The sequence below is a fragment of the Indicator indicator genome, chromosome 1 (assembly GCF_027791375.1).
Source record: "Indicator indicator isolate 239-I01 chromosome 1, UM_Iind_1.1, whole genome shotgun sequence".
Lineage (NCBI taxonomy): Eukaryota > Metazoa > Chordata > Aves > Piciformes > Indicatoridae > Indicator > Indicator indicator.
The window spans coordinates 88,314,303-88,326,570 of NC_072010.1; the positions used below are offsets into that span (position 1 = coordinate 88,314,303).

Here is a 12,268-nt window from a genome sequence, read left to right on the forward strand (position 1 = left end):
CTGGTGATGTCTCTCCTGACAGGCCTGTATTATGGGGAGAGTCTCGCTTACAAACAGCGCAGAGCTTTCCAGTCCTGTGATAAGTGAGTGGGGGCAGCTGTACAGCTGGATAACAGATCTGAGAGTTTTGGAGGAGGGGAAAACCACCCTCAGCAGAGATCCGGGCTTGTCTTTAATGGAATTGCAGCTTTTTATGTCATCTTAAATGACCATCAGTGAAGAGCATTTTAGAGAAAAAGAACAGGTAGTGGTTTCATTGCCACAGGATGCTTTTTTTAGCCATGGGGATCTTGTAAAACAAGTCACCATTTTGAAGTATGACTATTTAAAAGATTAATTAAACAGGAAAATGTTTGATACCTCTTTGGTTAATCTTTCACATGCTGTGAGCTTTGGCAGCCTGTTTTCTGCCATATGTTTCTCACTCTCCCAGAGAAATTTCAGCCCTCAGTGTTTTCCCTCCGTCAAGGGCTGCTCTTCAGTTCTTCAGCATGGTGTACCCACTGATGATGAAACCGTATCTTCTGGCGTTAAGCTGTTTCTAAAAAGGTTGAGAGAAGGAAGATAAGACAGAAATAAAAAGTAAAAGGAAGGGAAGCGTCAACATCCCTTTGGGCTCAGGACTGTGATTGTGGGGCAGCATGGGCTGGGAGGTGGTACTCAGTGTGCCCTGCAGTGCTAAGGTTAGGGGGTCCGGGGGTCGGTGCCTGAGTTCTAAAATGCAGTGTCCTGGGCCGAAACCCTCCACGACGCAGATTCCAGTGCGCTGTGGGAAACTTTCCCAGACATGCGTGTCCAGCCCCAGGGAGCAGCAGAGCCGCTCGCTCCTGTTTCTCCGGTCGGCGGGCAGGCGAGGCTAGGCTGAGACCGCGCCCCTGCCGCAGGCAGTGGGGTGGTGGTGGCAGCGGTCCTCCGCGATGCCCTCCCACCTGTTGCACTGTCCCTTTAAGCCAGGTGCCCTCGCGTCACGGTCCGCCCCGCCCCTGCCGGGCCGGCATTGGGCAGCTGGGCCGTCAGGTGGATGGGCCCGGGACGCGTGGGGGGGTCTCTCGCAGCCCCCTAAACCGCACACCTCCGCCTTCGGGCGAGGCGGGCAGGCAGGGGAGGCCAATGGCGGCCGTGCGCCGCCGGGAGGGCGGGGCAGCTGTGGAGGAGGCGGTGGCGGGCGCGAGGCACCTGCGGCGGGGAGGGGGCGGGGCGGGGCGGCTGCCGCGGCGGCGCGGCCGTTGCGAGCCGCCTCGAGCCGCCTCCCTGGCCCCGGCGGCGGCTGTGAGGGAAAGGTTACGAGGAAGGGCGCGGCGGGGCGGCCGGCGATGGAGGAGCCGCTGTGTTGCTGCGAGTACGTGGACCGGAGGGGCGAGAGGAACCACCTGGCGGCGTGCTGCTGCGACTGCCAGGACCTGGACGAGGGCTGCGAGAGGTAACGACACTACGGGCGATGCGACCACCGACCCGCTGGGCTCTTCCCCGTTCCCTAGGTGGAGAGCGGTCTGGCTGAGAGACACCCCTCGCTCCCAGAGGCGATCCGCGAGGCTCTGGGTCTCCCCTCTCCTGGCGGGAAGCTTTGGGGGCTGCCGGTACCCCGCGCAGGGCTGCCGCCCTGAGGTTCGGGGAGCTGCGTCCCGCTCCTTGAGGAAACTTGATGGGAGAGAGAGAAGGGGGAGGCGAGCGAGGGCCGGGCTGGGAGCCTCGGAGTGGGACGTGGCAGAGGAAAGGGCCTCAAGTTCACGGCTACGTCTGTTAGCCGGCGTCTGCGCTTCCTCCCTAACAGGTGGCTAACGGGCAAATCCTTGTCCCCGGGAACTCTGGAAAGAATTGTGGACACCGTGGCGGACCGGGTGCGGGTCCCTTGGTTCGCAGGGGCTGTGAAGATCAATATCAGCCTCGTGCCGCCTCTGGTTCTGTTGCCTGTCTTCCTCCACGTTGCTGCTCTGCACTTCCTGCTGGGGCTCCTCATCTTGACATCTCTGCCCGTAGTGATGCTGTGGTACTATTACCTGACTCACAAGAGGAAGGAACGGACCCTCTTCTTCTTGAGCCTGGGGCTCTTCTCTTTAGGCTACATGTACTACGTGTTTCTGCAGGAAGTGGTTCCCCGAGGCCATGTGGGGTATTCCCAAGTGGTTGCTCTCACATGTGGGTTAATTCTTATGCTTGCAGCCTTGTCTCGAGCCAAGAAGGATCCCGGCTACCTTCCCATCTTATCAAGCAGTAAGAGGGCGTTGCACCAGGGTCTGCCTGAGTGCAAAAAGAGTGTTAAAGGGAGCTCCAATGGGCTACATAGTGTCACCACGTCAGCAGCTGCCAGTAGCCGTGCTGTGAATGGGGAGGCCAAAGGCTATTCCAGGACGTCAGCTGAGGAGCCAGAAGGTGTGAAAAAAGACTGGTGCACTAAATGCCAGCTAGTCAAGCCAGCACGAGCGGGGCACTGCCGGCTCTGCGGCAGGTGTGTGAGGAGACTGGACCATCACTGTGTCTGGTAGGTTTTGCATTGCTGTGACTACGTGTGTTTGTTTTCTCTCTTTTTTCTGCTTTTTAATTTCTTTTTTTTATATTCCCTATCAAATGGGGTTACTGTTGTTATGTGCAAGACCTGGTTATGTTCTCTAAAATAGTAAATTTATACTAAAGAACCATTTGGACAACCCATTGTAAACAGGTTGACCTTACTTCTACGTTGTTAGTTAAGAATTGCCTTTTGGTTCTCTACTGGCTTTCATCTGGGTGGGTTTTTGTGTATGTGTGTTTTTGGTGTTTTGTTATTTTTGTTTTGTGTTTAAGCTTGTTCTGTGGAGCATTAGCTAGCAATCCTGCAGTTAGTTAACTTGCATTAGTACTCTCGGGCAAGGGAGGCTAAAGCTGCCTGGGTGCATGCAGTACTGGAACCAAGGAACAGTAGGTTCTAGATGTCTCAGCAGTACATGAGGAAATATCCTTCACTATGAGGGTGCTGGAGCACTGGAACAGGCTGCCCAAAGAGGTTGTGGAGTCTTCTTCTCTGGAGACTTTCCAAACCTGCCTGGACGCATTTCTGTATGACCTGTCCTAGCTGATCCTGCTTTGGCAGTAGGGTTGGACTAGATTATCTGTAGAAGTCCCCTCCAGCCCCTACCATTCTATAATTCTATGATCTACATGCTTAGTAAAAGTTTGAGGTAAACAGCCTACTGCCATTACTCTCCTGGTTTTTTGACTTGTGCCTATAACCTTTCTATAAAAAGCTATACAGGTTCTTTTGAACGCTTTTCAAAGTTATTAGCTTGTGTTGTATGTAAGCGCCTTGGAAATTGGGTTCTGGGGAAGGAAGGAGGAAAGAGAAGCCAGCTTTTCTTTTTAAGCAAAGTAATCTCTCTTTTCCTTTTGGAGGATTAACAGCTGTGTAGGGGAGCAGAACCACCAAGCATTCATCCTTGCCCTCTCCTTCTTCATGCTCACTGCAGTGTATGGGATTACGCTGACCCTGCATACCATCTGTAGGGGCCGAACTCCATTTGTGGCATTGTTCTACTGCCCTGGGGCCTATTCTGACTACAGGTGAGATGTCTGTCTGGGACAGAGTTGGGGTGGGAATGGGCTTGGTCAGGCAACTTAGCTCCTGTTCCTCACTCTGTGCACTAGTCCAGTACTGTTTGCTCTCAAACGTGACCAAAAAATGCTCTCTGAAAACCTCTGGAAAGCAGGCATGCATCAATGGTTTTGCTAAGGGTGGGGAGTCTGAGTTTCAGAGAGCTCACCATTTATTTAGAAAAGATTATTGGCAGAGCTGGAATTTGAAGTCTTTATTGTGTCCCAGTATAGACACAACTTCCAATGTATTTGCCCCAGATGTAGGTAAGAGCCTGGAAGTCTGGAATCCATATGCTGTTTCTCCCTCTCTTCCTTACTGTTTATCTAGTGACTGTCCCTCTGAGTTATCTGCTTAGTCTGGCATGGAGAGTGGTGAGAAGCATTGGACACTGGTTTGGAGAGTGACTGGTGCTACCACTGATGGCCAGAGTACACTAGCACAAGTGACTGTACCTTGCATTGTACTTCATTTCATGCTCTATCAAGTGTGAGCATTGTGGTGTCCTTAAATAAGGACTGAGTACCTTTGCAGCAGTAAGAGCAAAGAGCGAGGTAGCGCAATAGCAGCATGCAAGAGTAGCTCTGGTAGCACTAGAATCTCTCATTAAGTAAGCCCTGAAGCTTTAATTTTGAGAAAGCCTGTAAGGATTATCTGATGAAAGCAGCAAAGTGAGATCACTGTGGCAGATGTAGACAGGGATTTGAAAGGATAGTGATTACCAGGGAAAGTCATTCTAAAGCAGCTGTTCCAAAACTAAATGGCTTCCTTCCCATCTTTTCCCCTGCTGCCAGCTCTGCTCTGTCATTCACCTGTGTGTGGTACTGTGCCATTGTAACAGCTGGCATGGGATACATCCTCCTTATCCAGCTGTTGAACATCAGCTACAACGTGACCGAGAGGGAAGCTCGTCTGGCTCTGCGGGACAACACTGGGCGCAGGCTCCTGGGTGGGTTAGTGATAGACACTGGCCAGTATAACAGGGGTTTCCTATGCAACTGGGGCCATTTCTTGAGCCTGGGGTCTTCTCCTCCACAGCGCTCTGCTGAGGACATTGTGTGACACCTCTCTTTCTACAGATGACGTGGACTGACTTTCTTTAGCAGGGGAATGGCCCCTTCCACTAGCACTCTCTCCTCCCACACCCTTTGTGGTCAGTGCATGGGCTGGCTGTCCTGTAACTGACAACATTAGAGGCTTTCCCTGGCAGAATGGTTCTTCATATGCTGGCAGCCAGCAATAGGATACAGAAAGCAGTAAGCCATATGCACAAACCTGGAGAGAAGGAGCCTGCTGCCTTTTTCCATTGTGGGAAACTTTGTCCAGCTGAGCTCAGCAGGAAGAAGAGCACAAGGTTTTGAGAACTTGGGGTTTTTGTTGGGTGTAAACCCTGGCATCAAGAGGAATCTGCTGCTGGACTTCAGTGTGCACCAATTTCTGCAAAAGTTAAGGAATCCCTGTCTGAAATGTCACATGTAGGTACCAGACATGTCAGGTGGATGAACTTTTGATACTGGTAACAGATGGACCTCTGCAGAAGCCAAGCCCTGGCTAGAATCATCCATCTAGGCAGCTGCTGAGCAGCACCCTCCTCTCTGGTGTGTTGTTTGGGTTTGTTTTCTATCTTTTATTCCATCTAGCTGTATATGTGCTTGTATTAAGTGCCTTTGTGAGCAACATTCCTGTAGGGCTTTTTAAGATCCATTCATCCCTTGACCCCTAAAGTTGTTATTCCATCCTTGTCTGTCCAACTGGGTGAGAAGACACTGTCATCTTCAATCTCATCATTCTTTCTGAAAGATAGGTCTGTGCTGGTTTGAAGACTTGTCTCCCTCTAAGCATTTCTGCTCTGATTATGGATTGTGACATGAGACAGCAGGTAATACCAAGTAAGAAGGAGATATTTTGGAGCAACATATTAACGGTGGACTCTGAGGGGAAAACAAATGCTGATGTTACTGTAGCTTTATGGAAACTACCTCTCTTCCTCTATGGGAGGAGGATGTCTGTGGAAGAGCAGACAATTCTGTTGACAGGATTTTTGGTAGGTAGCATCTTGGTTGTGTTGCCAATAACAGTGATCCTGGCTCCTTTCAACCCAGTCACTGTGATCTGTTCTCTCAAGCCTGGAAGCCAGTTCAGTTTCTGCATGTAGGGAGAGGATGTGTCGAGGCTTTCTCATCTGGGGGTAGATGCACTGGCAGCTGAATGTGTTGAATGTGCTCTGCAAGAATTCACCTTCTTCCACATGAGCCTGCAACTGTTTTATTGCTCAGACTTAAGCTTTAGCTGAAATAACAAGGTTTTGCTGGGGATGGTTTCTGGGTCTTGTGGGTGGGGTTTTGTTGGTGGTGTTTTTTGTTTTAAACCCTTTGCACATGTTGTTGGCCAGCAGTAGTCTGAGAGGTCTGTCTGGAAAGGAAAAGCCTGCAGCAACAGCACAAGAGTTAGGGGTTGGGCCCAAGACACAGAAGTTAGAGGAAAGAGCTTTGTTCTAGCTAGTGACATCTTCAGATGTGTGTGCAGCATGTGCAGATCATACCTGTCCCTGACTCCATGTGTGTGGCTCGCAGCTGGGGGATGTTGGCTGAGTGATGTCAATTCACTGTACGCTGCTGTGCTTTATCTCTGAAGAATGCACAGATGGTGTGGTGCCAAAAGGTAGGGTTGGGAGGTCTCCCTTGAGATCCCTGCCATATTCGGTGTGCTGTATTTGTGCTCTTGATGATGTGTCCCAGTTTAAGGTGAAGACCACATCCCACTTTGCATTCTTTGGTTTCCTTAAAGCACTTTCTAACTTTCTATAACCAGCAGATAATTAAGAAGCAGCTGCACTTGCAGTGTGGCTGTGCAGAAAGAGTTTCTGACCTACTGAGTGTCCTTTGTTTTGTCTTTTCTTTTTTTATCTGATGAACAATCCTTTGTAAGGAGGTAAAGGCAACACCTCTCTTGCGTCCTGCTTTGAACTGAACACACTAAGGGGTTTCTGACCACTTCCTTGGCCCTAAAATGAAGAAGGTGGCACCCAGCTGGACTGTGGTAACTGTTCATCTCTGACCTTCTGACTGGAGCTTGGAACTTGATCCTCCTAGTTTAAAGTCACATAAAGACCTTGCCTTCACATGAGTTATCTGTAAATGTTTCCGTGGTGCATAAACAGTTTGTGGTGCCTCCTGAGATGAACTGGAGCTTGTCAACCCTGGAGACATGGATGATGTGGGCTAGCATGCTTGTTATCTCAGATCTCATCCTGCTGGCACTTGGGGAAGATTAAAGCAGAATGACCTCCTGGGCTAAAAAAGAGCTGCAGTGCAGGTAGCCAGCTTCTCTGTCCCTGTGAGTTGTAAGTGCAGAAATCAGTCATGTGCCCATGAGCTGAATGAGCTCTGGGAGCATTTACAGGTTTGAGATAAGTGTTTTCTTAGACTCATACTCCTCCTGGCTGGGAGAAAGCAGAGTGGAGCAGGTTGCAGATCATTTTGCTGGCAGTGCCTGACCCTGTTTTGCTCGCTGTCTTGCACGGGCAGACAGACTGGTTACTGTTTTGCAGCCTGTTAGTGTAGCCATGTCTCAGTGACTGCTGGTGTGGGAGATTTCATTTGAACTGCTCACACAGAGTCACACAGAGACTCACTCTGTGGTTTTTCTCCTAGACAGCATGGATTTTGGAGTGCAGATTAGGAACAAAGGACCTTGGACTAATACAGCCACTCCATACCTTGGACAAGCCCACTTCAATATAGTGGGGTAAAGTGTTAGTCAATTTTATTTTTGCATTCATTCAGAAGGAACTAGAACCTTTTGGGACACTAAGAGTTGCAAGGCTGTTTTGTTTTGTTTTATACAGAGAATGTACTGCTGATTCCCCAGTGAATGGGAGTTTTACATGCTGTAATCTGAATAGCATTGGTGAATTTTTTTTTTTTTTAAGGACATGGCTTTTTTTTACCATCCTGGCTTCCTCCTGAGAGGATTTACCTTGTTGAATGCCTTGGGAGGTGGGAAGTATAAAGTAACAGGATGTCTAAAAAGGGGGGAGAGTTGGGAGCTTCAGATATGCATACTTTAGAGCTCTCCTTTTAATAGCCCTGACAATTAGCAAAAAAGCCTTGAAGGGTAATGCTCCATTTTGCCCTTGTAGCAAGAGCAGACTTGTGGTCTCTGGTGCACTAAAGGACAGTTTCTTTCCTACTTTCTTGCTGAGCTTATTGTTTGCTGCACTGGTAGAAAAACGTCAAAACCTAGGTGTAAAAGAGTTAGTCCTTGGACTCCCCGTGTTATTAGTTGCCGAGATCCATGCTGCCTGGGAATTGAAGCAGCAGGAACAGGCTGCATTTGGCAGGTGACTTGTAGGCTGTGTGTGTGTGGCCTTGAGGTAAGGAGTGGTGTCTCACCTGTAAAATTGTGCATGTACCTGGCAGTGCAGAAAACAGTACCCTGGTGGCCCTTGCAAAGTTTTCCCCTTGTTAGAGCACACAGAACTGGTCAGAAGCAGGGAAGGATTTTTGTTATAGCTAGCCTTGTTGTTTCTCTGCCCAGACTTGGATTTAGTTTATCCTGCTTTAACCATGACCTTTTAAGAGGCATTTGTTGTTTCATAAATTGTGTGAACTTCTGCAGGCTAGGGCAGGGTTCCCCTTAAGGTGACAGGGTTCTGATGTTGCTGCTGTTACAGTGTTAAACCTTTTATGTCCAAATGCCAACATCCTACTGTTTGGTGACTATACTAAGAAATATACACCATTGGATACACCCTGTAAATGGTGGCTTGGCACTCTTTAACTGTCTTCTTCCATTGTGCTTTTTCGTAGGCGAGTCACAGGTCCCCACATTGACTGTTTCTCTATTTAACTTGTCCTCAAATGACAAAAGTCACTGGTGAGCCTGAGTTGGCACTGCTTGTGACTCCTAATCACATTTCAGCCTTCGTGCTATGATGGTGCTTTTTTTTTTTCCTTCAAAGTAGGTTGCTTTCAAGTGTCTTAATGAAACCATTTGCTGTAAAATTTCTTCTAAAGATAAAATGGATACTGCCTCATTGCCAAATGTCTTAATTATGTGCTTGTTTTTTTCCTTATATATGAATGTATATTGTCTAATTAGGGCAGAAAGTGTGTGTGACTGTGGATGTGTTTTCCTGTATGGCTTTCACTGAAGAACTCTACAGTTTCCTAGGATTTTCTTTTACTTCCAGGGTGTTTGTGCAGCAAAAATCTTTCTGCAGACAGGTGAGGTTCGTTCTAAACTGTGGGAATTCAGCCCTCCAAGATCTTGTCTTTATGGAACTCCTCTAATGATAATGTAAAGAACAATGGGTCTAGATGAACTGTCTATCTTTCAGAGTGGGATGTTTTTGTTGTTTGGGTTGTTTCGTTTCTTTGCTTTCTTTCACCCTGCACTTTAGGAAGAAATTTTGTGAAACATATTTGTGAGCTTTGTTGAAAGGGCTGTGTGCGTGCTTGTGTCCATTTTGCATTGTACTCAGTGTTTTCAAATGGATGCAGTTGTGAATCAAAATAAATGACTAGAAATGATCTGTGAAGTGGCCTTTGATTTTTATGCCAACACACTCAGCTGGGTAAAATGACCAAAAGATGCCGTCATCTCATGTCTGTTTAGCTAGGAGCTCAACTTAGGAATAAAGGAGCAACAGGCTATGGTGAAGCTAGGAAGAAAGTGTGTTTCTAGTTCTGCAAAAGCTGGCTTTTGTGTTTATTGGTGTTAGAATGAAGAAGAGACCTGCTGGGAGTTCTCACAACTGTGGAAACAAAGGATATTTCCCTGCAGTGAGGATTCCCATTGGGATCTTGTGCCCCATGAGCAACTGATTATCAGTATCTGATCAGTGTCTTGCTTTCCCTCCTACACTTGCGCACAATGCATCCAGAACCCTAGAAAGGAAGAATATCTAAGCCCTCTTCTAAGCCATGTCTAAAAGTTATGTGGGTATTCTTTGTGCCTATAGTGGGTAAAGATGTAGCTTTTGATTCTTACTATGTCAGGACATCTGCTGAAAGACAAGATGACTTTTAATGAGTAAGAATCACAGGTACCTTTGATTCCAGAGCTCTGCTTTGATTTGCCTGGATGGCACCTCCTGCTCTTTGGCTATCTCTCGTTGAAGATTACTTTGCACTTGCTGCACCTTGCTCTAGCAGTGAACCAGGTTTGTAGTTAGGCAAGAATGGTGTGTGCAGAAGCAAAGCTCCAGCAGCCACCAGTTTCATTAGATCCACTGCTGGTCATGGGGATGTGTGAACAAACTCCACAGCTTTTTGTTCTCTTTGTGGCTTGCCATGTTGCCTCCACACAGCAGGAGCATGTCTGGCAGGCCAGCCAGGTGTGCTACCATGGCTGGTTTCCATAATGCACAACAGGTCTGCAAAGATGTGAGCTGTAAATCAGGCTGCAGTGGTTCATGGACCCTTCCCAGGCTAACTGCTGTCCCCAGCTAGAGTCTTCTTTGCATGTGGGGAGCAGAGGAAATTGTTTAATACTTCAGGCCCTGTTATCAAATCCAGTTTGAGCTGGGCTTGGGAACCCTTGAAGGACTGGTGCAGTAGAACAGGTTTCCCAGAGAGGTTGTGGAATCTTTGTCTCTAGAGGCACTCTAAACCTACCTGGATGTGCTCCTGTGTGATACAGTCTCAGTGATCCTGCTCTAACAGAGGGGCTTGGACTAGATGATCTTCAGAGATCCCTTCTAAGCCCTACCATTCTGTGATTCTATGAAGATTTTTTTTTTTTTTTTGGTGGTCAAGGTTTTTGGGAAAACATGGAAGAATTCCACCAGGTGCTGGCAGGGGATGGGGCTGGGGAAAAGAGGGGTTTGCAGTCACTTCAGAGTTCTGTGTTTGCTGTTGTGCTAAAGTGCAAATCCTCCCCCACTTCCCTGTGCAATAGAAAAAGAATCTGGCTGTGCAGCAACCTCCGTCTCTTGCTAAGAAAAGCAAGCAGCTGACAGGCAGGAGTGTGTGCTGTGAGAGTGTGGGCTGATGACCAGCATTGCTGTCTACCAATTCCTTAGCCAGCCAGTGGTCCACCCTTCAAATCCATGCTTTCCAACTTGGTGACCAGGTTGTCATGCAGGCCAGTGTCAAATGCTTTATGCAAGATGACATCAGGTGCTCTTCCCTTATCCACTGATACTGTAACTCCACCATAGCATCAGTGGATAAGGGAAGAGCAGGTGATCCTTGAACATCATCCTTGTTCCTCATGGGAATCCAGCTGAGGCTTCAGCTCTGCACCAGCACTGAATTAGCCATAGGCCAGGGCAAAGGGTTATCAAAGGCATCTCTTCCTGGATCTTTTTGTCTTCTTTCTGCTGAAACGGTCTAGCCAAACTGCATCTTCACAGGAGAATCTTTTTCAAAACTACTTAGAAGAAAACCCTAGAAGGTGAGAATGTTGGAGACAAAGACCAGTTTCGAAAGTGTTGACTCCATGTTCTCTGGGGAGAGTTATGCTCTGCATAAGCAGCATTATTTTCATGGATTGTAAGTGGGAGCTGTGGGCCTTGGACAAAATGTGCAAGTGTGGCAATGCTGGGGAAAGAATTGTGGTTCAGTAAGCTGGATACAGAGCTGAGTACCCAATAGTTTGGGGAACCCTTTTAGTTGAGAGATGCAGATTCAACATCTGCTCAGTCTGTTACTGGGGTCAAGACTAGGCTGCATGTGGGATGAGCAGTAGTGCTCATCCACACTACTGCTCTAATAGTCCTGCTGCTCCCCTGACAGTTGCAGTGTGTCCTGGCTGGCTGTAATGCTGCCTTTCCTCAGAGAAAGCTCTTGTGTCCTTGCCTTTCAGCCTCCGCCTTGCATTCCTCCTTATGCTGTGAACCCAGATGGAGGTGGACTGGAGACCTTCTGTGCTGTATTCATTCTCAAGCCCAGGCTGAGGATGAAGTCATTTTAGGAAAAGGCCACCAGTAACCTGTGAGCATAAGGGCTGGTTCTGAGGTGTTCCAGAAGTTCAGTAGGTACTATATGGGAGAGCGTACTGGGAGAAGTGGATTGCTGCTGCTGCGACACCACAGCTTGCTGCTGTTAGCACCAAGTATATGGCTGCTGGCAGCACCAGGGCATTAGTTTGGTAGCTCAGCCTCCAGCACTGCTTCGCCTGCCTCTTTGGCTCAATTCTCTGGGAAGGACACCACCCTTCTGCAGCGCCCATACTTTACTGCAAGACAAGTTACTCAGCCCTCTCAGCTTGTTGCTTCCTCTCACAATCTGCCTTTGAATGCAGACAGATGGTCTGCACTCACCCACGCTCCATGCAGGCACCTTCAGCTCCCTACACTTGGATAAATGTGCTCATCTGACCTGCTGGTGGCCAGGTATTGTAATCAGCCTCTGGGAGATGGAAAATGCTTGTGTGTTGTAGAGAATTGCTGTGGGAGGTGACCTGGGAGTGACAGTTGTTGTCAGACTTGCATTCAGACCAAGAGTGCTTAACAGCCTAGCTTGTGTGGGCAGGGAGGCTCTGACCATATCCCTGTGAACTCTCATCATAGACAAATTCCCAGATTAAAGCTCTGGAGCCTACTGTTGTGCTTGGAGACCTGACCTGTCCTTCATCTGCAGTGCTTAGTGCTGGTCTAGATCCTTGACCCTGGACTTCTGTTTATTGTGATTCAGCTGGCTTTTGACACAGTTCACATCACAACTTCTTGTTCATTTCAGATTTGGGTTTATTGGA

General features: G+C 48.3%; 1 protein-coding gene across 1 annotated transcript; it reads left to right on the forward strand.

Moving 5' to 3' along the window:
* Positions 1-1,313: 1,313 nt before the first annotated feature.
* On the forward strand, positions 1,314-4,627 carry ZDHHC23 (zinc finger DHHC-type palmitoyltransferase 23). Its single transcript, XM_054389539.1, has 4 exons — positions 1,314-1,420; positions 1,772-2,479; positions 3,367-3,534; positions 4,360-4,627. Exons 1-4 carry the CDS (start codon positions 1,314-1,316, stop codon positions 4,625-4,627), a joined length of 1,251 nt encoding a protein of 416 aa, XP_054245514.1.
* Positions 4,628-12,268: the final 7,641 nt, after the last annotated feature.

Excerpts from the sequence above, each read along its gene's own strand:
- ZDHHC23 (XM_054389539.1), top strand. The coding sequence starts at position 1,314 with ATGGAGGAGCCGCTGTGTTGCTGCGAGTACGTGGACCGGAGGGGCGAG. Across the intron at positions 2,480-3,366 it reads CTGGACCATCACTGTGTCTG|GATTAACAGCTGTGTAGGGG; the intron begins GTAGGTTTTGCA and ends TTCCTTTTGGAG. Across the intron at positions 3,535-4,359 it reads GGGGCCTATTCTGACTACAG|CTCTGCTCTGTCATTCACCT; the intron begins GTGAGATGTCTG and ends CCCTGCTGCCAG.